The sequence below is a fragment of the Rana temporaria genome, chromosome 4, assembly GCF_905171775.1.
Source record: "Rana temporaria chromosome 4, aRanTem1.1, whole genome shotgun sequence".
NCBI lineage: Eukaryota > Metazoa > Chordata > Amphibia > Anura > Ranidae > Rana > Rana temporaria.
The window spans coordinates 262,711,881-262,739,407 of record NC_053492.1 but is presented as its reverse complement, the minus strand read 5'-3'; the positions used below and the strand labels follow the sequence as shown (position 1 = coordinate 262,739,407).

The 27,527-nt window shown below is 45.7% G+C and overlaps 1 protein-coding gene across 1 annotated transcript in view; it reads right to left on the bottom strand.

The window, feature by feature from the left end:
* Positions 1-24,124, bottom strand: part of AFG1L (AFG1 like ATPase) — a 171,341-nt gene extending 147,217 nt beyond the window's left edge. The window contains exons 1-2 of the mRNA XM_040350205.1: positions 23,955-24,124; positions 20,960-21,183 (exon numbers count right to left, since the gene is read on the bottom strand). Of these exons, the coding sequence (XP_040206139.1) occupies positions 20,960-21,183; positions 23,955-24,093 (363 nt within the window). The 5' untranslated portion in view covers positions 24,094-24,124. The remainder of the gene's footprint in view (positions 1-20,959; positions 21,184-23,954) is intronic.
* Between the last annotated feature and the right edge of the window lie 3,403 nt (positions 24,125-27,527).

Genomic DNA, 27,527 nt, shown 5'->3' with positions numbered 1-27,527 from the left:
GGCGGCGAACCTAAATAACTAACTGGCTAACCAGCGTCACCAGTGACACTTATACGGTGATCACTGGTGAAAGGGTTAACTCTAGGGGCAATCAGGGGTTAAAACCTTTATTTAGAAAATATATGGGGGTACCTAATGCTATAAAAACCTGGCGGCGAACCTCAAAAATAACTAGCTACCTAGCGGCACCAGCGACACCAATACAGCGATCAGAAAACCGATCGCTTAGCGGCGCTGGCAATAGGCGGTGAAAGGGTTAACTAGGGGGGTGATCAAGGGGTTAAACCTTTATTAGGGGGGGCTACCCTGAACCTAAAGGGGCCTAAGACTAACTGCCCTGCAACTTTTAACTGTCACAACTGACACTAAAAATACCGACAGGACGAGAGATGACATCACTTCCTCTGCCTGTGTTTACATTACACAGGCAGAGGAAGCCCATCGGCGGAAGGGGATTGGCTGGGAGCGATCGCGAGGGGGTGGCCAGAAATGAACAGCCACCCCCTCATCCCGGATCGCTCCCACAGCAAACCGGACCGCCGCAAGTACCGGGGGGGGGGGGTCCCGATCAGACCCACGACTAGGCAAGGCACGTACAGGTACGTTGATGTGCCTGTCCGTGCCATTCTGCCGACGTATATCTACTTGCGGCGATCGTTAAGTGGTTGTAGGATAGGTTCACCCTTAAAAAAAAAAAAGGTATTTCCCCCTCCCCCTTCTATGAAGCCTGCAGAGCATTGTACCTATCATTAGCAGACCAGAGGTGCAATGTCTGGCTCCTGCAGACTTTCAGCATAGCAGTCTGTCTGTCTGTACTTTGTACAGGCAGGCAGTTACCCAAGGGTAACCTTACATTTTATGAAATCAGTGGGCCCATGTGCAGGATCATAACTTGGGCCCTAGACACAGAAAAAAAGATAATGCAGGTGTCGAAGAGTGGGTGTGGTTTAAATTGCACTAAATATTGTGCGTTACCCTATAGGTCATCAGTTTACTATCAATCATCCAATGAAGAGCCCACAAGAGCTGGGGGAAAGCATCGCGCCCACAGAGATTCTGGGCTCAGATAAGTAAAATGGTGGCTCGGGGGGCCAGAGAGTGCAAGGTATTTTTTCACCTTAATGCAAAAGATGCATTCAGGTGAAAAAACACGAAGCTTTACAACCCCTTTAATACTGCTTTAAGCAATCTGGCAATCCCGGTCAGACCAGTTTTTACCTCTCAAATTAAACATACAGTTGCTTCATCAATAGCAAGGATTTGGCCCCTTTTCATGGTTTTCCTTCCCCAATCCTTCCTCCTGCCAGCATGACCTGTGCCGGATGCACCCCTCCCCCCTTCTTGCCTCCCCATAAGCAAATCCTCCCAACTGTTCATAATTGAAATGTTATGCTACCTGTATTAACTACCTTTTATACTGTCACCACTCAATGTCCCTTATAACCACAGCACCAGCCATATTGTCCCTAATCAATGCTAAACCAGTTACAGTGCCCCTGATCACCATCACACAAGTCCCAGTGTCCCTGATCACCGCCACAACAGTCCCAGTGTCCCTGATCACCGCCACACCAGTTCTCATGTCCCTAATCCCTGCCACACCAGTCTCCATGTCCCTGATTACTGCTACACCAGTCCTCGTGTCCCTGATCACTGCCAAATAGTCCTTGCATCCCTGATTACTGCCACACCAGTCCCAGTGTCCCTGATCACCGCTACAGCAGTTACAGCATTCCTAATCACCGCCACACCAGTCACAGTGTCATCATTGTTCACAAGTGCAATGCTCTCTGAAGAGCCTTCTGTGTTCAGGGTGGGCAATCTGTGGCCCTACAGCTGTTATGGAAACTACATGTCCCATGAGGCATTGCAAAAGTAACAGTGACATCATGACTCCCCCAAGGCAGAGGCATGATGGGACTTGTAGTTTTTCAACAGATGGAGGGCTGCAGGTGGCACACCCTTGCTTTGTGGCTGAGAAGTCCTTCAGCAGAAGGTAGTCCAAATACCCTGTGACATGAATGCCCTGGGACCACAGAAGAGCAAGAAGTGGGGTAAGTATCTTTGTGAACATGCTTTGGGTGCAGAGGAGAAGCCTGAATGGCATTGCTAGAGATTGGAAATGTTGGTCTCCCACAGCAAAATGCAGAAAATGCTGACATGAAGGGAAGATGGCAATGTGTAGATAGGCACATCAGCAGCCGCCCCCCTAAGCAGACGCATCGATTTCTACAATTTTTTTTTTTTAAGCATATGATTAAGGCTCTAATTGGCTTAAAAAAGGATGGGGCCAAAAACCCACCCACTTGTGTCATTAGCAAAACATTTGCTATTGTCTTCCTGCTTCTCCTCCTGGCCAATCAGGTCCTAAGACCGGAATGGCAGGGAGGTGAAGCGATCTCATTTGCCGGAGAAGTCATGGAAGCCGGGGTAACGGCCTGCGACCGGGGTGGGGTAAGTGTGGGGCTGGCTGGCGGTTTGTTTGCCACCACCCCCCCGCCCCAAAAAAAAATTGAACACCAGCCCCCACTGGATAGGTGTCTTGCATGTCTACTGATGAAAGACATTTCCTGAGAGAAGCCATGACAGATCTTGCTGATTTTATATGTCATTTGGTACACAAAGAAATCTGTCTAGAGATTTTTAGTCCAATAAGGGGTGGATGCCCCTGTTAAGTCTAGAGACTGAAAAGGTCTAATTAAAAACCTTGGAATCATTCCCCTGAAGAAACTGGTACAACCACTCCCTGTGGCTGACATTGGTGCAAAGGTAGCCAGTAAGAATAAAAGAGGACCCCCCTTCATTGGGACCTTATTGGCAACAACCACACAAGTAAATTACGAGTAAATTAGAAAATATATTTATTGTTATACTTAAAATTATACAATCTGTATGGCTGAATTCAGTGCGAATCACATGCGATGCCTGACATCGCTATAGTGTGAACCAAGCCTTAAACCATCCTATCCTTCACAACCAAGAAAGCTACAGTACTTCTGTTTGAACTGCAACTGCCATGGTGCTGCACATGGGATCAGTTATGACACCAGACATTTGATGGTTTGATAGTTTGGTTGAGGACACAATCAAATGTGACAGTTTGCATTTCCAGCATTCCAGGAATGTAACTGTTTTTGGAAACTGGTAACTGGGTTTAGTTCTGCTTTATGATTTTCTGCTGGGGCGTTGGGCTTCAGCAAAATGGCAGCCTCCAGCAAGAAGAATCAGGAGCAATGCTGGAGGCAATTTACAGCACACACTCATTTTGGTGGCTATATTATTAATGTGGAATGTATGTTCTTTGCTAAAGAACATTCTTTTTTATCAAGTTATGGGTAAAGTTCTGCTTTAAAAAAAAAAAGTTAAATCAGCAGGTTTAATTCAGCTTTATTGACATGTTTTCAAGAATAATCAGCAAGTCCAATTGTGTTTGATTTACAATCACTAGTTACACAGCAACACCTCAGACTCAGGTTTAGAATGTACATTCTCCCAGTTATAAAGATTATATGACCTAGGTGGTTCAATCAACATACATTCAGGTTACACAAAATAAAGAGCTGGATCTCTAAATAGAACAGCTATTTTTCCACCCACACGCATAAGAAGACTCGTGTTTAACTTAGTCTTTTAACAGCCCCGTAGCTATTTTCTTAAATGTATGATTTTCCCTTTTTCTTATATATCATTATCTCCTTACGGAATCAAGGATAAATGATTCTATCCAGAATCCGCTGTATAATTATTTCCTTAAAAAGCCCTTGCATTATATCAGTCTCCACAAGGAACACTTCTGTGTTAAAGTAGACCACTTCATCGTCTGAGAACATTTTCTTTAGAATTAAGAATTGAACAGCCCATGCAATGGAAATCTATCAAAGTTCAGTGAAGATAACTTTTACTAAAGTGAATGAAAAAGAAACATGTATTAGACATTTTATATAAGCAGATCTGTAGCCACCCAGAGTAATGCCGTGTACACGTGACCGTTTTTCATGACGAGAAAATGCATATTTTAAATTTGTCGTGAAAAACGGTCATGTGTAGGCTCCAGAGCATTTTTCTCGATGAGAAAAATAGCAGATTTTTTTTTAGAACATGCTCTATTTTTTCTCGTCGTTTTTCACATTGTTCTTTTTCACTTCATAAAAACCGGTTGTGTGTACGCTTTTACGAGGGGGGGGGGGGAAACGCGCATGCTCAGAAGCAAGTTATGAGAGGGAAGCGCTTGTTCTGAGTGAGTGAGTGAGAGACTTGTAAAGCGCAACACATGCAAACTGAATCGCCTCTGGGCGCCGTATCCATTTCATGGGTAAGGAACCCCTTGACCTCAGAAGAGATGGGTTTTAATCTTTCTCCTGAAGGCCAAGTGGTCCGACTCCAGTCGGATGGTGGTTGGTAGTGCATTCCAGAGGCGAGGTCCCTGGACTGCAAATCTTCGATCTCCTTTGGACTTGTATCTGGCTTTGGGTATCTGGAGTAGGTTTTGATTGGTGGATTGCAGAATGCGACTGGGGTTATGGGCTTTTATTTTTTCGCATAGATATTGGGGGGCGTTGCCTTGAATACACTTATGTATTAGACAGAGTGCCTTGAAAGTGATTCTGTCTTTTACTGGCAGCCAATGAAGGGATCTCAGTGAAGGTGATATTGATTCCCATGTTTTTTTTACGGTCACTAGTCGAGCGGCCGTATTTTGAGCGACTTGCAGACAAGTGATTTGGTATTTGGGGAGTCCCAGATAGAGGGCATTTGCGTAGTCAAGTCTGGAATTGATGATTGTTCCCACCACGACTGCAATGTACTCTTTTGGGATAAAGGGGGTGAGTCTGCGTAGTAGGCGCAGCAGATGGTGGGATCCGCTGACTACTGACCCTATTTGTGCATCCATTGTCATGTAGGTATCGAAAATGACTCAGAGACTTTTGACTTTGGTCCTAGGGGTGATAGTTTTACCCAGAATGGGCGGGGGAGTCCATGTTGACGCGGGGTGATTTTTCCGGTTAGCGTGAAACAGGAGAAGTTCTGTTTTCAAAGAGTTTAAGATAACTGTTTGTCATCCAGTTATCTATTAGAGTAAGGGATTTCTCTAGTCCAAGGGAATGATCCTTTTTGTTGCAGATGCGGAAATACAGTTGTGTGTCGTCTGCATAGGAGTGGCAAAGTAACTTCTGGTTACTGATGATTTCAAAGAGAGGGCGGAGATAGATATTGAACAATACGGGCGATAAGGGAGATCCCTGAGGGACTCCGCATGATACCGTACGTTTTTCTGAAGTGAACGATCCCACTTTCACTATTTGTGATTGGTTTTCCAAGAAGGAGGAGAACCAGGGCATAACACCTTCATCGACTCCGGCTACTTCAGCTAGCCTAGCCAGTAGTAGTCTGTGGTCTACAGTGTCAAAAGCCGCGCTTAGGTCCAGCAGTATCAGGAGACAAGATTCTCCATCGTCTGCGGCCTCTAGAGCGTCATCCCATATTTTGAGCAGCGCCATTTCTGTTCCGTGACCCGGATGGAAGCCTGATTGAAACAGGTCGAGTAATTTATGGGTGTCTAAATGCAGTTGCAGCTGTTGTACAACTTCTTTCTCCATTACCTTGGAGAAAACATTTAGAGCTGTTATGGGCCTCCGGTTGTTTGGGTCTTTGGGGTCGAGGGTAGTTTTTTTTTAGAATTGGTTTTATTGTACCTTGTTTCAGCAAGGTGGGCACCATGCCCTCCTTGAATGATTGGTTTATGAGCTGCGTGATAGCTGGTGCCAATATATATCGGCACTTTCTTTCAGCAGTTTAGTGGGGATGATATCATTGGGTGCTGTGCTGTTACGCAGAGTCCCGATGATATTTTTAGTGGCATCGATGGAAATGGGTTTTAGAGTGAATTTTGGTGATTGCGGCTGATTTATGTGGGTATTAGGTTTGTGATTAGGGGGGGGGGGGAGTTGGTGACGGTTCCATTTTGCTGAATACTTTCATGGATTTTTTCAATTTTATTAATGAATTAATCCGATAATTCGTTGCAAAATTCTTGTGAATCAGAATTGGGGGCCTCTAAAGAAGCAGGATTCATAGTCTGAGTGACCAGCTTGAAGAGTTCTCGGGGGCGGTTAAGGGCATTTGCGACGATGTTGGAGAAATTATTTTTTTTGGCCGTGAAGATTTTTGTGATATTTCTTTGTTATTATCTTGCAATGGTTTGGTTTTTATCTGAAGAGCACCTTTTCCACGCAGCTTCTGCTCTTCTACGCTCTTGCTTTAGCAACGTCAGCTGGTCATTAAACCAGCTGGAGTTGTTTTTCCGGATGCAAGTTTTGCGTTTTGGTGCTACCAAGTCAGCTGACTGTAGTAGCGAGTTTTGAAAGACTGGTTTGGTGATCGAGAGGTGAGTCTTGTGGATCACCACCAGGCCCCCCCCCTCTTTGCCCCACTCTGTTTTGCATTTGAATGCGATAATTTGCTGGCACCAATTCTGTTAGAATGGTGTTGCAGTCGGCTGTGAGCCAGCTTTCTGTGATGAAGAGGCAGTCTAGATCGTGTTGAAGGATGAAATCATAGATTTCTTGTCAGTGTTTTACTGCCGATCTTGTGTTGACCAAAGCGCATATTATGTGCTTGGGCTGGGGTACCTGCGCGTAGTTTTTGACTGTTGATCGTCAATTGATTCTCAACAGTCGCTCATTCCTTAGAGCTTTTTTGGTGACAACTGGGAGTATAGAGGCAAATGGTTTTAGTTCCCGGATGGTTTCTGCAGAGTATTTTAGGTAACCCATGGTCGCAGAAAAAAAACGCAGGGAAGGAATGTTGATTGGGGGGGTCTTATATGATGATGGGCGGAAGACTGTCCAAGTGAGCCGTCACTCGTTGAGTCTTCTCTCCCCGATTGGTCCAGAGGAAGGCGAAAAACCCCAGGCGTGCTGAGCCAATCTCCAGCGACCGGGAAAAAAAATTCCTTCCTGACCCCCTCAACGGGCGATCGGCGCAACCCTGGATCAATTGCCTAGGGGGGGATATGTACCCCTGTGTTAAACTATGGGAGTCCTGGTTGTTTGTGCTGTGTCTGCAGCAGCTGAGAGCTGGGAGGACCCTGCCTGGCTGCACTATCCCTGGGGAGAGCCGACTCGTTTGAGAGCGTCCTGCTCTTACTGTCCCTAGGGTGAGCAGACTAAGGTGAGAGCGTCTGCTGCACCGCTGAATCTATATATCAAGAGATCTAACTTTACTAGCTGCAAGCTTGTTCTGGGTCAGTGATAGAAACCTTGTGGATGACCAAGTAAGGAGCCTTGCAGGACAAGGCCGCCAGTTCAGATATTTGCCTGACCGAGGTAATTGCCACCAGAAAAAACACCTTCTGGGACAGAGTCAACAAAGGAATCTTCCGAATGTCCTCAAATGGAGCCTCTTGAAGCGCAGAAAGGACTAAATTTAAAGTCCCATGGAGGCAGTGGAGGGCGCACAGGAGGGGCCACATGCCGAACACCCTGCACAAATGTACGCACCAGCGAGTGCGCCGCCAAGGGTCGCTGAAAGTAGACAGCAAGAGCCAAAATCTGACTCTTAACCGTACTTAAGGCGAGAGCATGATCTACTCCACGCTGTAAGAACAGCAGAATCCGGGACATCACGTATGTATGGGGGTGCCATTTCATCTCTTCACACATAGCGATGTAGGCCTTCCACGTACGATTGTGGTAAATCTTTCGTGAAGTAGACTTCCGTGCTCGTAACATGGTAGAGACCACAGAGCCCGACAGGCTTCGATCCTTCAACACCTGGCTCTCAACAGCCACGCCGTTAAAGCCATTGACTGTAAAGCAGGGTGAAAGATCGGACCCTGCGACAGAAGATCTTCTCTCAGGGGTAGACGCCAGGGTACGTCTGCCACCAGACGCATCAGGTCCATGTACCAGGGACGGCACGGCCAATCCGGAGCGATCAGGATTGTTGGTATCCCCTCGGCTTCCACACTGCGTAGCAGGCGAGGAAGAAGCTTCAGAGGAGGGAAGGCGTAGATTAGGCGATAGTGACCCCATTGTGCCACCAACACGTCTGACGCGTCCACCCACGGATCCCTTGACCTGGCCACGAACCGCGACACCTTCCAATTGAGACAGGACGCCAGAAGGTCCACGTCTGGAATGCCTCATCTTTGGCACAGACACTGAAACACCTCCGGGTGTAGCGACCATTCTCCTTGGTCTAGCGTTTGGTGACTTAGGTAGTCAGCTTGCCAGTTCAGCACCCCCGGAATGTACACGACTGACTGAGCCGGAACGTACCTTTTGGCCCACTTCCGTCGCTGCAGCCAAGCTCCGCGTGCCCCCCTGATGATTGACGTACGCCACGGCCGTGGCGTTGTCAGACTGGATCCTGACCGGTCGGTCTTGGAGAGACACAACTTGTTCACTCTGAGCTCCAGTACATTGATCGGTAGGCGGAACTCCTCCTGAGTCCAGCGCCCCTGGACTGACTGGACACCCCAAACACCCCCCCAGCCGGAGAGGCTGGCATCCGTCGTGATCACTGTCCAATGGCACGGCAGAAAAGATTTTTCGGCCCGAAGTGCCGGAGATGTCAGCCACCACACTAGGGAGGACCTGACCAGGCGACTCACCCGAATCTGGATATCCAGAGACGAAGGGAGCTTGTCCCAATGTGACAGAATCTCTTTTTGCAATACTCGAGTGTGAAATTGGGCATACGGCACTGCCTCGAAAGAGGCCACCATCAGACCCAGCACTCTCATGCAAAAGCGAAGCGCCGCCCATTTCTGGGTCGTCAGCCGATGCACCACGGACTGCAATGTCTGTAGTTTTTCCGTTGGGAGGAAAACTCTCGCCTCTGAGGAGTCCAGGACTAACCCCAGGTATTCCAGCTGCTGAGACGGTACCAGTACCGATTTTTGGGTATTCAATAGCCAACCGAATTCTCGGAGGGTTTGACAGGTGATAGACACGTCCTCTTCTAATTCTGAGCTTGTAGAAGCTCTCAGAAGAAAGTCGTCCAGGTATCCCACGATAGCAATCCCGCACTGCCTCAGTAGGGCCAGAATCGGAGCGAGCACCTTGGTGAAAAACCGTGGTGCCGAGGCCAGGCCGAACGGGAGGGCCACAAATTGAAAGTGGTCCTCTCCGATCGCAAAATGCAGAAATCTCTGGTGTTTTGCCCATATGGGGATATGTAGGTACACGTCCTTGATATCCAAGGATGCTAGGAAATCCCCCTGATGGAGCGCTGCTACAACTGAGCGAATCGACTCCATTCTGAATTTTTGCACTTTGACAAAACAATTGAGGGCCTTGAGGTCCAGGATTGGCCGGACCCCTTCCTTCTTGGGGAGTACAAACAGATTGGAGTAAAACCCCTGAAACCGTTCCGTCGAGGGAACCGGTACAACCACCCCCCTGACCAGCAGGTCCTGGACAGCTCCTGACAGATCCTTCCGGCGACCCGGAGGAAGCCGGAGGTTGGAGGGAAAAAATCTGGTTGGTGGGCAAGAGAGAAACTATCTTGTAGCCCGAGGAAACTACTTCGCAAACCCAACGGTCGGAAAGAAGAGACCTCCACCGAGCCGCGAATTTGCGAAGTCGGCCCCCCACCCGAGATGCGGGCGGGGCAGACCTTCATGCAGAAGCAGACTTGTCCGCAGGCTTGCTGGGCTTGCGGTACCAGGGGTGCTTTTGCCCTTCAGCGGGCGCTTTAGCTCCCTGAAAACGTTTTCCTGCCGCACTTGGCGGGCGAAAAAAAACGCATGGGGGCAGTAAAGGAGGGTCCTTGCTTACGGCGAGGCTCCTTTCCCTTCCCAGATTGTGGGAGCAGAGTGCTCTTACCGCCTGTGGCATCCTTTATGATGTCATCCAGGGACGCCCCAAAAAGCCGTTCACCCTTAAAGGGTAAGTCCACCAAGGCCTTTTTTGAAGACTGGTCCGCAGACCAACACTTCAGCCACACGAGGCGGCGTAGTACCACCGCGTAGGCAGAGGCCCTGGAGAGCAAGGCGAGCGTATCCAGGCCCGACTCACAGACAAACTTTAGTCCCTGTACCAACTGGTCGGCCAGGTCCACACAGAGCTCAGAAGCATTCTGCGCCTCCAGTTTCTGCATACAAAGATTACAAAATTATACAAAAATAATCACTCCCTAGGACACACTTAACCCCTTCCTCGCCCCCTAGTGGTTAACCCCTTCCCTGCCAGTATAATTTACACAGTAATCAGTGCATTTTTATAGCACTGATCCCAAAATAGCATCAAAAGTGTCCCATGTGTCTGCCATAATGTCGCAGTCAAAAAAAAAAAAAAAATCGCAGATCGCTGCCATTACTAATAAAAAAAAATATTTAAAAATGACATAAATCTGTCTCCTATTTTGTAGACGCTATAACTTTTGCGCAAACCAATCAGTATACACTTATGCATATCGGCCTAAAATTGTTGCTCTTTTTTTGTTTATAGCGCAAAAAACCTCAGAGATGATCAAACACCACCAAAAGAAAGCTCTATTTGTGGCAAAAAAAAAATGACGTCAATTTTGTTTGGGTGCAACGTTGAACCACCACACAATTGTCAGTTAAAGCGACGCAGTGCCGATTTGCAAAAAACGCGACGCTCGTTGGGCAGCCAAATCTTGCGGGGCTGAAGTGGTTAAAGCATGTATAGCAGCACAGTGTTTGTGCTATGTAATTTGGCCCCTTATATAATCTAAAATACCTGGCCTATCCTGCCTGGTTCTGCCCTGTCCCTGTAAACCAGTGTTTCTCAATTCCAGTCCTCAGGCCCCCCCAACAGGTCAGGTTTTCAGGATTTCCCTCAGATGAAAAGGCTGTGGTGATTACTAAGGCAGTGAAACTGATCAAATCACCTGTGCAAAATAATGGAAATCCTGAAAACCTGACCTGTTGGGGGGGCCTGAGGACTGGAATTGAGAAACACTGCTGTAAACTAACCATGGTTTATCATAGTTACATAGTTAGTCAGGTTGAAAAAAGACACAAGTCCATCAAGTTCAACCATAAGAAATAAAATAATATCATACAATCACATATACCCAATTCTATACCCACAGTTGATCCAGAGGAAGGCAAAAAAAAAACAGCAAAGCATGATCCAATTTGCTACAGCAGGGGAAAAATTCCTTCCGGACCCCCCATCGGATATTCCCCGGATCAACTTTACCTATAAATGTCAGTACCCAGTTATATTATGTACATTTAGGAAAGTATCCAGGCCTTTCTTAAAGCACTTTACTGAGCTGGCCAGAACCACCTCTGCAAGGAGTGTATTCCACATTTTCACAGTTCTTACTGTGAAGAAACCTTTCCATATTTGGAGATAAAATCTCTTTTCCTCTAGACATAAAGAGTGCCCCCTTGTCCTCAGTGTTGACCGTAAAGTGAATAACTCAACACCATGGCTGCTTAGCCCTGACACCGTGGTCAGTTTACATGCCTCCGTCAACAGCTGTCTCTTCTCTGTCCTCTTCCCCGACCCCCTCCTTGCTTGTCATCTTGTGTCAGTGCCGCTCTGCTCCCCGCCCCTTTCTGCTACTATACTAATATATTAATACAATCCCCTCTGTTAGATAACCATATGTGCCCCACTGTATGTGCTGTATAAAAAAATTTGCTGATTTCTACCTTATTTCAGAGTGCCACTCAGTGCTCACGTGACCACCCGCTGCTCTCCTCCTCTTCTCCAGCTGACGTCAGCGGGAGTTCTCGGCCCCTCCCCCTGTAGCTGTCAGACTGGTGAGCAGTCACGTGAGCGACAGGAGGCACATTAAAATAAGGTAGAAATCAGCATTTTTTTTTTACAGGAATGTATGATCATGACAAAGTGCCTTTACAACCACTTTAATGCTACAAGAGGCAATAAGCTCCAGTGGGTTGCCATTAGACCAATCAGGACACAATTTAGATCTGATTTAGAACACTTGCACCAGAATGGACTGGTTTGTTGTTTTGATTATTCTGTTCATCATGGGACAAATTGAATCTTGGGATTATTTAGCTAGAGGCCATTTTCAGACCCAGTTGCATCCAACTGAGCTGCTAATGTACAGTGGCTGAATTCCGGGGGGAAGTGGAGTACTTTACCATGGTCTTCTCTGCGCTTAAATTCTGCGTCAACTGACGCCTGGACATTTTACTAACTGAAAATTTACTTTCTTCTGCCTAGATGCTAGAGAACGGCCAATAAAGGCAAATAGACTGTGCACTTTGCAAGCACAGAGCTTAGTAAATGAGAAATGATGCGGACCTCCATCTTGCAATCACATGCATCTTTCCCCTTGCACGCGACTGGGTATTCCTTGCAAAGTGAAGCTTCAGCTCATTTACCAAGCTCTGCAGCAACTGCACTTGAAAAACGTTCAGTCTATTTGCCTTTAGTAAATCCACCCCATAATATGCAGCTGAACCTGTTTACTAGATCTTTTCTAGTATCATATTTTGTCCTCTGTTACATGCACTTTAAAATCAATGATAATCTATGCTGGCAAGCACTTTAAAAAATAACCATAAGGCTGATTAAATAGTGATTACATAAGTATGCTTGACATGTACTGTAGTTATAGAAAATCTGCTTTGTTCATAATAGCTGACCTTTAGAGGAAACCTTTTATAAGAGAAACATGGGTGCATTCTGCAAATTCTAGTTTAGTGTGACTATCACGCTAATCCTCTTGCTTCAAGACTTTGAGTCTTTGACTTGGAACAAGTATGCAGATCAGAAGTTTTGGAATCATTCTGTCTTTCCTAAATTGCATTCTTATTATAGGCCATTGACTCTAAGCATTAAAGCAAGCAATGGCAGTCCCAATTTTTTTTCTCCAGAAAGATGTCATTGGGATTTCAGTTTGCTAATTTGTGCAGCAGTGAGAAATTGTTTACGTCGGGGAGGGGGAGAGACAGAGCAAGTGAGGGAATTTGAGAAAAAGTTCACTCCTGTGATGGTGGAGGGGAGCAGGAATGACTAGGCCTCACTTAGCAACGTCATGGGGGAATTCTTCAGGAGGTTAATAAATGTCCTACACTTTCAGCAAGGGCATTATTCAACTTCAGTCAGAGCTGCACAGTTTGTTTTTATATACAAACCCCCCTTACCTGCATAGGCAGTTTTTTTTATAAAGGTGAACTAACCCTTTAACAACCTGCTGACCGCTCACAGTAAATAAACTGCGAGCGTGTGGCAGGTACAAGCACAATTACATACATTTACGGGATGGCCTTCTTCAAGTGTCCAATCACATACAAAGTTCTGTGTTTACAAAAACAGGGATCAGAGATGTTGCCATTTCTTCTCCCTGAAAAGCAGGGAGAAGAAACAGCCAGATCATATGGAATTTTATTTTATCCATATGGATACGTTCTTTAGTCAATTTAGGTATACTGAAGTTTTTGATAGCAGTATTTTTTGGTTCGTGGAATCTAAGGAAAGAATATTAGAGATTAAATGGATTCCTCAAACAGACTTTTAAATTAATTGTTTGGTTATATTTTATGCTATCAAAATATTCTTTCCCTAGATCAAAACTATACGTATACCATAGTTTATGTTTATTTTCTCATCTTCTTCATTTTATCCCTTCTAATTCATCACAAGAGGCTGTTATGGAATTGGGGGGTAAGAATAGATGGAGATGATGCTATACTTCCCTTGAAACGACTGGACCCAACTATGGTGTTGGGAACATAGGAAGGATATTTATGTTTTGGCATATTCATGGAGTCGTATATTGTGATTTCTAATGTGATTCATAACGTTAGTTACAATGAATTTGAACAATACTTAAGGGATGATTGGGGATGGGACAGTTCGGGTGTTTACTCGATTTCAGTTTGATTAGTTTACTAGAACACGTGATATATTTTTTTTCTCACATTCTTTGTTTCGGACTATTGAATGATTTTTTGATTTAGACCGCGGTATTGTTAGAGAGTATATAATACTGAATATGTCATTGTGTAACGCAATGTATTGAATTTTTACTGTATAACATCAAATGTACAGTCTATATTTTGAAAATAAAATTAAACTTGAATGATAAAAAAAGAAAGTAAAAGCAGCACAGTTAACAGTTAGGCATACAGTTAACCACTTGGTTGCTCTTAGATGTTAACTCCTTCTCAGCCAGTGTCATTAGTACAGTGTCAGTTTACAGTATCATCACTGATCACTATATTGGTATCACTAGTGACATCAGTGCCAGTTAGTGACCCTTCCAGCCAGGTTCTGTTGTTTTACCAAAGAAATGTAGCCGAATACATTTTGGTAAAAATTTATGAAGAAATTCAATTTTTTTATTGGGTGTGTTTTATAACAGAATTAGAAAATATTGGGCTTGGTCATGAAGGGGGTAAAACCTTCTGGTGATCAAGTGGTAAATGAAATTTGGATAATGCATATTAAGCACTAAATTATGTATAGTTGCCACCTTAGAACCTCACGCTGCCCTTGGTATTCTCCTCACTGTGACTTTAGTAAATGGACATTACCCCCAGGAGACAGGAAGCCAATAAAATTACAGGAGGCTTACTAACCAAGCCTGCATGATAAGGCTCATCTGATTGGTCAAAATCCCCCCCCCCCCCCCAAATAAAATAACTTCTGTTTTACCAAAGAAGGAAGTATTTAACAGTTTTTGAAAGACATATCTTGCCAAGGTCTAAAGCTTGCCATACACAAACTTCAGCCAGTTGATCCTGATGATGAACCGGCTGAAATTCGACTGCTGGTTGGTCCTGTCAGTTCCTTATGCATGACAACTTTTGATCTGAAGAACCCAGGAACCAGTTGGAAAACTGTTGGCTGAACAGCAGCTGCAGCCAATCAGATGCTGCCAATGTTTAAATATTCTGACAGCTGCCGATGCCAGCTATCAAAATACAATAGCCAGCAGGTGAGATGGGGAATCAGCAGATTTCTTTTAGCTCACAGAAATTTCATGGCATATAGCCAGCTCTGGTCTGCATTTGTTAAAATGTTTTCTTTGTAGACGTGACAGAGGTTTATTTTAAGGTGACAAAAGTAGTTTTCTGTATATGAACCCAAATTATTTGCCATATGGGTAGTACCTTTACTACCAGGGTTGCCAATCCACAACTATTTTTTACTGACAAAACATGGAAAACTTACAGATCACTTTTTTACTGACAACCTTAAATATGACCAACTCCTATAAGAAACAAAAATAATTGATAGTTAACTACTTCCCGCCCGCCGTATAGCAAAATGACGGCCGGAAAGTGGTTTTGTTATCCTGACTGGGCGTCATATGAAGTCCAGCAGGATAACTTGTGGGGGCGCATAGCGCAGCATTCGGTGGTGTGGTGACACCCTGCTGACACACTGCATCTCCGATCGAGGTAACGAGCATATAACGTAAGCTCTTTCCCACGTGATCAGCTGTGTCCAATCACAGCTGATCACAGTGTAAACAGGAAAAGCTGTGTATCGGTTTCTCCTCCACTCATGCTGAGAGACGCAAGTAGAGGAGAGCCGAACGACTGCTCTCCTGAGAGGGGGGGGTCTGCGCTGATTATCAGTGAAGCCCCCCCTCCAAGGATGCCCACTTCTGGCCTCCAGGAAAGAGGGGGGAGAGAGGGGAGAGAGAGAGGAGAGAGGGGAGGGGGGGAAGAGGGGTGAGAGTTGGGGAGAGGGAAGTATGAGTAGGTCAGCCCCAAGATTGCATCTTCATAAACAATTCAGCAACGGCTGCCTCCATGATTCTAAGGTGACTACAATGTGTCTGGAAAAATAATCCAACTTTTAAGGCTGTTCACACTAGCAGTTGGGGGTACTAAAATCCCACAGTTAGGCCGTACTTTTACAGCCCCCAACTGCTACCTCTTTTAGATGCAGAGTCAGCAGCTGGAGGTGTACAAATGCCATGGCCCTGATGCTTTGCTTCACAGAAAGAATTATATCCATTGATTTTAACGGGCATAGTGCCTGCCGAACACGACCCGCTACACGTGTTTGTGATGTGCTAGTAAGGGGTTCAAAGGGGGTCAGCATGCACAGAAAATACTACCCAACATGCTGCGATTGGCATTTGGCATGCCAGCTGAACACGACTCATTCAAGCAAATGTGGAAACACTGCAGATGCCCAGCAACCATAAGCAATGCATGTGGTTGTCACATCACCTCTTCACAGCCTCTTGTTTTTAAACCTATATTGCGACGATCCCTATACATTAACTTCCTTTAATTGTGTGACACATATTCACTATCATAGAATGCCGAGATCCTGCCTTTTGAACTGCAAAGGTGCTGAGAAGAGGAGTTTCAGGAGGCACAGTAAGTACAGGAAACCCAGCTTGCAGGCAGCAAGATGCTATGGGATATGAAGTCTTTAGAAATCAAATAGTAAACAGCAGTAAGCAGCTCTGATTTAGCCTAGGTTCACACTGCTGCGAATTCAAAATCGCGGTAAAAATGTGCAATTTTACCGCGATTTTGCCGCGATTTGCTGCGATTTCGGCCGCAATTTAATGTAAATCGCGGCCCGAAATCGCAAAAAGTAGTACAGGAACTACTTTTTGAAATCGCAGATGCGGCGTCGCACTGATTAGGACAGTGCCATTGCCGACAATTGCCGCCGATTTGAGATGCGATTTGACATGTCAAATCGCATCTCAAATCGTTCCAAATCGTACCCAGTGTGAACCAGGGCTCACACTCACTTTTTGTTCTGGGGACAACCTTTTGCCCAGGTTCACACTGGGTACGATTTCCTTCGATTTGAGATGCGATTTCATATGTGAAATCGCATCTCAAATCGGCAGCATTTGCCGCCAATGACACTGTCCTAATCGGTGCGGCGCTGCACCGATTTCAAAAAGTAGTTCCTGTACTACTTTTTGCGATTTCGGGCCGCGATTTACATAGACATCTGTGCAGAAACCTACACAGATGTCTCTTAAATCGCGGCCGAAATCGGGACTGCCGGCGGGAGTGAAATCGTGCGAGTTCAGCTGAACTCGCACGGCTTCACTCCCGCAGCCCAGTGTGAACCAGGGCTTTAACACATAAAAAGTAAAGTAAATTTGCCTGGAGCAATTCAGAGCACCAGCCACTCTGCTTTGCTGGCTGGCTAGGGGCCGGTGTAATGCACGATTTAGCGCACTGCTGAAACAATACATACACTGCAATGTTGGGCAATGCGCTGCCTGACATTGCTGTGCGATTCAGGCCAGTGCGCTGTGATAAAATGCAGCATGTCTGCATTTTATCACAGCGCGAGGTTGAATTGCAGTGTGAATGGGACACATAGGAAACAATTGTTCCCTGTGTTGACAGGCGTTTTACACTGTGGTAAAATGTCTGTCACCGCACATAGTGTGAATTGGCCCTAAAAAGCTGACAGAGGTTCTAGCAGACCTCTACTTAACTTACAAATAGGCATTTTTACTGCTGTCTGTGTTGCTGTTAGAGAGATTCTCCCTCATTTCCTGTCTAGAGTCATGCGTTTACCAGACAGGAAGTAAGCAAAATCTCCCCATGAGCCTCCAACTGCAGTAACACTTGACAGTTCAAATCTTACCCCACTCTAAACAAAACTAAGAATAAGGTTTTGCCTGTAGATAAACTTTACCAAGCCCAGGAGCTGGCTCTCACTGACAGCTGGCACTTCCAGTACTGCGAGACGCCTGAGTTTGCATCCTAATGCCCGGTACACACAATGAGAGTATTGGATGATTGATCGTCAATTTTTCCTGTTGCTGTCAATCAAATCCTGTGATGAGGAAGAGGGAAGTGGGACAGAACCTTGCCATCTGGTTCTATGGACACCGGCAGTGCAATTTGGGATTAAGCCAGATTGCTTCCTATGGTGACACATCAAAAAGTGGAAGAGTGGGCTGGTGGGGGACCCGAGAAAAAGAAGATCGGGGCTGCACTTTGCAAAACCATTGCACAGAGTAGGCGAGTATAACATGTTTAATATTTATTTAAAAAAAACTACCCTTTTTCAATCACTTTTGCTTGCTTTGTAAATAGACCAGAATCTTCCTTTAACCCCCTTCCTGCCCAGGCCAATTTTCAGCTTTCAGCACTGTCACGCTTTAAATGACAATTGCGCGGTCGTGCGCCGTGGCTCCCAAACAAAATTGATGTCCTTTTTTTTCCCACAAATAGAGCTTTCTTTTGGTGGTATTTGATCATCTCTGCGTTTTTTTTTTTTTTTTTTGCGCTATAAACAAAAAAACCACTAACAATTAAAAAAGAAAAACAATATTTTTTACTTTTTGCTATAATAAATATCCAATTTTTTTTCTCAGTTTAGGCCGATATGTATTCTACATATTTTTGGTACTGCCGATTGCGGGTACCTGGAGGACATTGCTGCCACCAGGCACGTGCATCAGCACTAGTGTGATGCGACGGGTGTGCGCCCCCAAGCGGCCGGGAGGCCCGAGGACGTCATATGACGTCCACCCAGGATGGCAGAGCCACCTTGTGGATGTCATTTGACATTAGGCGGGATGGGAAGTGATTAAATACCAACTCCTCCTAAAATTGATATTTCAGTTCAGTGTGGTTGCTGGCAAGAGGAATCATATGCTGGCTTCTACTGTAATGTATATTGGAGAATACTGGGATGAGATATTCCCTCTAGAAGTTAACAATTGTCCAAAGCTACTGCTTTTTACATGGCCTATTACTGGTATGCCTTGGTAAAATGCCTAATAATTAGGCATCAGCCAGATCAGCCAGGAAAATGTCAGGAGGATCTGGTGGCAATATCCTGCTGAGACACATCTTGTATATGTATAGCCGCGCTGTCAAACAAAGTCCCGCCTCCTAGACTGGCATTGGACCAGTGTGTTGTCTATTGGAGTGACTGGACTTTGACAGTGCGGCTATTCATATACAAGATGTGTCTAAGCGGGAGATCCCCACTCTGCGCGATCCAGCAGCCAGATGCTCCCGATTCCTCTCTGCTGCACTTTTGGGCAATGGTAGGCTGCACTGGCAGCCAAAGGTAGGCTGCATTGATGGGCAATAATATACTGCACTGATGGGCAATGGTAGGCTGCACTGATGGGCAAAATTATACTGCATTTTTGGGCAATGGTGGGCTGCACTGATAGGCAATGGTAGGCTGCAATGATGGGCAATAATATACTGCACTGATGGGCAATGGTAGGTTATATTGATGGGCAAAAGGTAGGCTGCACTGATGGGCAATAATATACTGCACTGATTGGCAATGGTAGGCTGCATTGATGGGCAATAATATACTGCACTGATGGGCAATGATACGCTGCACTGATGGACAATGATAAGGCTGCACTGATGGACGCTAATATGCTGCACTGATAGCCACTGATGAGGTGGCACTGATAAGTTGCACAGATGAGGCTGCACTGATGGACATTGATGAGGCTGCACTGGTGGCCACTGATGAGGCGGCAATGATAAGTACTGATGAGATGGCACTCTTAAGCTGCACTGATGTGCTGTATTGATGGGGCTGCACTGATGGACGCTAATTTGCTGCACTGATGGCCACTGATGAGGCGGCACTGATAAGCTGCACAGATGGGGTTGCACTGATGGACATTGATGAGGCTGCACTGATATGCTGCACTCTTAAAGCATTTGTCAACCCAAAAAAAAAAAGAAAGATCTCCTGGTTCCTTAAAGAGGAAGTAAACCCTGATGGGTTTTACTTCCTCTTTATTTCCCTGCAAAGGTAAAGCATAATGGGCTACTATGCATGACATAGTAGCCCATTATGTGTCAATTACCTGAAACCGAAGCCTTAGATGTTACCACTGTCCCCTCTGGCACGAAGCATCCATCTCCACCCCTCTTCCTTCTGGGGCCATGAACTCTGGCTCTGTGACTGGCCGGAGTCACAGCATGATTCCTTTAGAAACGGCACGATCGTGCCCTTTTCATAGTGTGCATGCACCGATTTGATCGGCACACTCATACATTGTAAATATCTCCTAAACCGTGCAGGTTTAGGAGATATTTCCAGCACCTACAGGTAAGCCTTAATATAGTCTTACAACCACTTTAAAGCTGATTAAACAGCAGAATGCTTGTGCTGTGTAATCTGCCGCCCTCTAAACTGTAGAAAAATAAAGCCCTGAACCCTCCACTTCCTGTATCCCCCCTCTCTAAACTGACCACGAAAATCATGACCATCGTGGTCAAAGTGCGTCCCTCCGTCATACGCTGCCCGGCTCTCGGCTCTCCAGTCTCCCCCTCACCCCCTCCTTCCTGCCTATCAGCTAGTGTCTGTGTCCCGCCCTGCCCCCCCCCCCCCCCCCATTCGCAAAAAAAAAATTGCAAAAAAAAAAATTGTAAATGCTCACTGCCAGTCATAAAAGCGAGTGTTGTAAATAACGATTCAGCACTGTCTTCAGGCCGGTTACATGACTCTCGGCTGGTTAAAATAGGTATTTACAGCGCTCGTTTTTACAAAATACTAATAGAGGGCCTGCCAGAGTTTGCCTTATATGGGTTGATAAACCCTTTAAGCTGCACTGATGGGGCTGCACTGTTAAGGCAGAACTAATGTGCTGCACTGATTGGTACTGATAGGCAGTACTGGTGACCCCTGATGTGGCTGAACCGATGAGAGGGCACTGATGAAGCTGCACTGATAAGGCAGCATTGGTATGCTGTACTGATGGGCACTAATGAGGCTGCACTGCTGGGTACTGATATGCTTTATGTTAATAGTGTTAAAGTTGTTGTTAATATTTATTTTTGGAACTAAATTCTGTATAAAACATTTAACAATGCAATTTCATGAGATCATTTACAAGGGCGTGTTTAGGGGCAGACTTAGGGGTGGAACAGGGTAGATGTTGGGTGGGGTAACTGGTGGCGAGTAACTTAAGGCCTGACTAGTGGCTCAGGACTTGAAAATGTTGAGCCCTGAGGTAGATGATTAACCAAGTCTGAAATGTCACGTAAAGTAAAAATAAAATAACTGACCTTTGCAAAAAGTCCCTTAGAATCTTTATTGTATCCCCGGAGTTCTTCATGAAGACTTTGCAAATTCTGCATTACCCTTCGTTGATGATCATCCTTCCTTAGAACACAATTCTTCACTAAAATGTCATAGTGCTGAAGAGGCCCACTGCAGTCTCTAAGTTCTTTAGAATATGTATTTGTTTCAAAACTTGGAAGTGAACTCTCAGCTAACTGGCTTACAAATGCTGGAAGACAAAAATCATAGTATTATTAATAGGACACTTTTAAATGAAAGTTTGCTTGTTACACTATTCATTAACATTTCTGGAAGAATTAGGGAGTGTGCAATTAAATATGTGGTGCATGTAGAAGAAAAAAATGGCTGCTTCTACATACTTTTTGACTTAAGATCAAGTATATTTATGTACTTTGCCAGGAACAGCTATGGCCCACCTCCCCCTGCCTCTGAGGATTACTACTCACTAAATTAAATGCTGCTTCATCAAGAAATTGTGAGGTGGGTGAGGGGCCAGATATCCAAGCTGTAATGAAATTTTGCAACTGAGTACACCCAAAGACAAGGAGACAATCACTGTAGCTTTAAAGGGTTACTATAGTAAAAAAAAAATATTCTTTAAAATAACAAACATGTCATACTTACCTCCACTGTGCAGTTAGTTTTGCACAGAGTGGCCCCGATCCACATCTTCTAGGGTCCCTTGGCGGCTGTCTCTGGTCCTTCCCGCAAGAACTCACCACATTCATGAGAGAGAGAGAGCATGGTGGCGAGTCCTTGCGGGCGCGCTCCCGTGATACAGCGAGTGGCCATAGCCGCTCACTGTATCACTCGGCCCCGCCCCTCGGCGCACCGCGTCACTGGGTGTGATTGACAGCAGCGCCAGCCAATGGCTGCGCTGCTCTTAATCCATCCGCTTTAGCCAATCAGCGGCCAGGCTGAGCAGCGAAGAATATCTGGGGACTGAGCCCGGGACTTTCGACGCTTCATCTTAATACATAGATTGCATTAAGGTGACAAAAAAAATTTCTTTAAAACTCCTTTAACACAGAACATGCTGATGGAAGATCAGAGAAGAGTGAAAGAAAGATGAGTTAATCCATCTGCTGCTTCTTTCACTGTACAATCAACAGTTGGGGATAGTAAGGGAACCTGAAAGTGTTAAGGCCTAAAGTGTTTGGTGTTCCAGCATTTTCTTCATTTGTGTGAAATCCCTAGTGTTCTTCCCAGTCCCTCTACTTTTCTGTTAAGAAACTGACCACACTAGGCAGGAGAGCACAATGTGGTAAGTTTCGTAGCTCTGCTGGGAACTCAGGCTGCTCTCCTCCGATGATCAATGTGCTGCTGCTTCTCCTCCTGCCCCAGCTCTTATGCAGCTGAGAACAGAGGGAATGTGATCACTTATAAAAAAAACATTATAAATATTTATTTTTATATCTATAAATAAATGTTCGCCTTTCATTTCAATTTTAAACTGAATGGGTTGTTTTACAAGGTGATCGTTTCCAGTCTCTTTAATTAAAGCGGTAGTTCCCCCTCAAAAAAAAATTTAAGATTAGATTGAGGCTCATTTTGTCAAGGGGAATCGGCTAGTTTTTTTAAAAACGAAGCAGCACTTACCGTTTTAGAGATACATCTTCTCCGCCGCTTCCGGGTATGATGGTCGGGACTGGGCGTTCCTACTTGATTGACAGGCATCCGACCGACGCATACAGCGCGTCACGAGATGCCAAAAGAAGCCGATCGTCGGCGCGACTCTATACGGCGCCTGCGCACCGACGTTCGGCTACTTTCGTAAAATCGTGACGCGATAGATGCGACCGTCGGAAGCCTGTCAATCAAAAAGGAACGCCCAGTGCCGAAGACCATACCCGGAAGCGGAGGAGAAGATCTCTCTCTAAAACGGTAAGTACGGCTTTGTTTTTAAAAAAACTAGCCGATTCCCCTAGACAAAATGAGCATCAATCTAATGTTAAATTTTTTTTTGAGGGGGAACTACCGCTTTAACAATTGCGGGTGGAGGGGTGCAGCAAAAATAGGGCACTTAGCTGCATTTTTACTACCCCCTAAAGCTGCAAAGGGGTTGTACATTCAATCCCCAAAATGCTTTGCGGTGTGACAAGATGTACCCCCCCCCCCCCTCCCATTAAAGATGAGCTCTGGCGTGTTCGCAAACCCCATGTGCAGAGTCTGCCAGGAAGTCGGTACTGCGCTGCGCTAATCACAGGCAGTGAGACATTTCCCAATCTCTGCAGCCGAGCATCGGGAAAATGTCTCACTGCCTGTCATTAGTGCAGCGCAGTGCCGACTTCCTGGCGGGCTCTACACGTGGGGTTTGCGAACACACTGGAGCTCATCCTTACCCCCCATGATGGTCTAGGCCAGGGATGGCGAACCTTGGCACCCCAGATGTTTTGGAACTTAATTTCCCATGATGCTCACCTAGACTGCAGAGTGCATGAGCATCATGGGAAATGTAGTTCCAAAACATCTGTGGTGCCAAGGTTCGACATCACTGGTGGTCTAGGCAGGAGCATTGTGTCTGCACCAGAACCCTGTGTCAATTGCTAGGCTCATGATTGTGGCGTGCTATTCTTATTCAAAAAGCCGATCTGGCTGAAAAAATAAAAACAAGGCATTCAGGCGGCGGCAGCAAGCCTGTCAGCCACTCCTGGGCGATCTCTAAAAAGCAATTCACCCCGGATCGCTCTTTAATGAGCAATGTAGGTGTTAACAAGCCTACAGCATTGCAGCAGATATAAATACAATATCGGTAGCTGGTCCTTTTAGAGAATTTGCAGCCATAGGTCACTAGGGGCTCTGTGTGCTTTCCAACAATGAAACCTTTAATGAGGGAAGTAATAGAATGTAAACGGTGTAGTAATATAGACTATGACTGAGCCATGCATGCAGGACTTGGCAGTGTTTCTCATTTCATTCATACTAGCAGCCGGCAGCTCTTCGTTTAGCAACTGAATACACACTCTGCACGTCACTAACCTGCCGCCGGATTCCGCAGACAGGGGACGGAGAACCCTGGCAGCCTCCTTAGGTGGGCACCGTACCGTAGCCTTTGGCAGCCCCGGTAAGTTGCCCATAAACAGCGCAGGGAAACCAAGGGCGCAATGGGGGCCGCCATGTTTGAAGAGGCAGCTTTCAATAACTTTATTCAGTGCGCAAGGGCGAACAGCGCGTGACAAACTTTGACAAGGTGGAATGGGGTGAGGCTTGTTATCGGTCAGCAGCGTGGACAAGCACTGATTTGTACATAAAAGCTGTGATGTAATAACAGTAATGCAGTAATGGTGCTGCAGCAAGGTACGGGCTATATTTTGACATGTCAGAAACTTTAATTTTTTTCGGGAATGATGTCCCATGCTGCCCTCTTTGCAGCATAATCAACCTACTTTATCCGAAACTAAGAAAACCTTTAACCACTTGACCCCTGAAAGATTTACCCCCCCCCCATGACCAGGCCATTTTTTGCTATACAGCACTGCGTTACTTTAACCACTTGCCGATCGCCTCATAGCACATTTACTGCTAAAGGGCGGCCACGCTGTGCAGGATCATGTATGTATGTATGTATATATATACAGTGCCGGCCCAAGACATTGTGCTGCCTGGGACCAAGAATGAAATGCTGCTCCCAACAAAAAAAAAAATCACGCCCACCAAAAGGCCCCCACATTCATTATTTTATATCGTGATAACTAAAGGGGACCCGTCATGGCTCTATACATGTATAAAGGAGTATAAAAGGACCTGACAGGGTACATGTGTATAGGAGTGTAAAAGGACGTGTCATGACTCTATACATGTATATATAAATGTTCTGCCCATCCGCTCCTGTCACCACTAACAGCAGCAGCGCCAGGCTCCTCACAGGCAGTGGCGCCTGCCCGCTCACTTGCTGGCTGCTACCCCCCCCCCTCTGCGAGTGTCCTCACAGGCAGCCCGGCGCCGTGCTCCTCACATGCAGCGGAACGGGCTGGCTGGCGTCAGTATGCTGCCCCCCTAAAAGTGCCGCCTGGTACCCATGGTACCACCCGGTCCCATTGTAGGGCCGGCCCTGTGTGTGTGTGTGTGTGTGTGTGTATATATATATATATATATATATATGCAAACCCGCACTTCCAGGTATTGGGAACGAGTCAAAATGCGCACCGATGTAGAGACTTGCTGCTGCTGTGATTCTACACAGTGGGAGCTGATCACTAGTAAAAGCAGGGATCCTCAAACTACAGCCCTCCAGCTGTTGCGGAACTACACATCCCATGAGGCATTGTAAAACTCTGACATTCACAGACATGATGGCAATTGTAGTTCCTGAACAACTGGAGGGCCATAGTTTGAAGTCCCATGAGTAAAAGGATCTCCGTGACTGTTGTCACTCATGGAAGTGACATCATGCGGCATCGCGGGCTTCGTTTGCAGGTACGTGGCACATGCACAGACATCCCAACCTACAAAAAAATAATTTTAGGGAGGTTTCAAACTCATTTCAAGAAGGTGACACTTCGCGGGTCATCTCCGACACAGCTGCTAGGGCTGCTGGGTTCTGGAGTCTGGCTGCTGGAGTCTGGCTGCTGGGTTCTGTCTGCTGGGTTCTGGAGTCTGGCTGCTGGGTCCTGGAGTCTGGCTGCTGGGTCCTGGAGAAAGGGTGCTTGAGCTGGGCTGCTGCGTCCGGGAGTCTGGCCGCTGGGTCCTGGAGAAAGGGTGCTTGAGCTGGGCTGCTGCGTCCGGGAGTCTGGCTGCTGCGTCCAGGAGTCTGGCCGCTGGGTCCTGGAGAAAGGGTGCTTGAGCTGGGCTGCGGCGTCCGGCCGCTGGGTCCTGGAGTGGCTTGAGCTGGGCTGCGGCGTCCGGGAGTCTGGCTGCTGCATCCGGGAGTCTGGCCGCTGGGTCCTGGAGAAAGGGTGCTTGAGCTGGGCTGCTGCGTCCGGGAGTCTGGCTGCTGCGTCCGGGAGTCTTTTTACAATTTGGCACTGCATGCTTTAACTGGTAATTGCGCGGTCATGCAATGCTGTACCCAAACAAAATTTGCGTCCTTTCTTTCCCACAAATAAAGCTCTCTTTTGATGGTATTTGATTGCCCTTTATTTTTTTGCGATATAAACCTAAAAAGACAGAAAATTTGTGGGAAAAAATTATATTTTCTACTTTTTGTTATAAAAAAAAAAAAATAAACTAAATTTTAGTCATAAATTTAGGCCAAAATGTATTAAGCCACGTCTTTGGTAAAAAAAAAAATGTGAATACGCGCATATTTATTGATTTGTGCAAAAGTTATAGCGTCTACAAACTAGGGTACATTTTCTGGAATTTATGCAGCTTTTCATATATGACTGCCTCTAATTTTTTGAGGTGCTAAAATGGCAGGGCAGTACAACCCCCCAAATGACCCCATTTTGGAAAGTAGAAATCCCAAGGAAATCGCTGAGAGGCATGTTAAGCCCATTGAATATTTTTTTTTTTTGTCACAAGTGATTGAAAAATTACAAAAAAATCTAAATTTCACGCCTTTAAAAATCCTGAAGGCGTTGCTTGGTTTTTGGGGTCCTGTATGCGGCTAGGCTCCCAAAAAGTCTCACACATGTGGTATCCTCATACTCAGGAGAAGCAGCAGAATGTATTTTGGGGTGTAATTCCACGTATAACCATGCCATGTTTGAACAATATATAATTTAGTGACAACTTTGTGTAAAAAAAATATATAATTATTAATATTCCCGAAACTTGTGGCAAAATATCAAATATTCAATGGACACAACATGCCTCTCAGCAAAAAGCTTGAAGTGTCTTCTTTCCAAAATGTGGTTATTTGGGGGGGTTTTGTGCTATCTTGACATTTCATGGCCTCTGAAACTGTGATAGGTAGTGAGGAAGTGAAATCACCATTTTACGTCCTTAGAAAGCCTGAAGGCAGTGATTGGTTTTCAAGGTCCTGTACACGGCCTCCCAAAAAGTCTTACACATGTGGGCTCCCCGTACTCAAGAGAAGCAGCAGTATTTTCGGGTGTAATGCCACATATGTGCATGGCATGTTTAAACAATATATAATTTTTTTGTCATTATTCAATCACTTGAGACAAAAAAATATTCAATGGACTCAACATGCCTCTCAGCAATTTCCTTGGGGTGTCTACTTTCCAAAATGGGGTCAGCCCTAGTTTGTAGACGCTATAACTTTTGCGCAAACCAATAAATATACGCTTATTCACATTTTTTTTACTAAAGACGTGGCTGAATACATATTGGCCTAAATGTATGACTAAAATTGAGTTTATTAGATTTGTTTTAGCCTAGATATCTCCACGGCCCCCTGACCACAAAAAAATTGGTTTGATAAAATGCTTTCCCAATGGCACAGTTTATATCCGGCGAAACCGGACAAAGTCATGAAATGCTCGTAGCTTCCGGTTTCTTAGGCCATAGAGATGATTGGAGCCATTATGGTCTCCGATCAGCTCTATGGTCAGCTTACAGAACCACAGGCTGCATTCTAGGGTTCCCTGTTGGGACAGGAGAGCCTGAGAAAACCATGGAAGACGGTGGGGGGGGGGATGTTCCCTC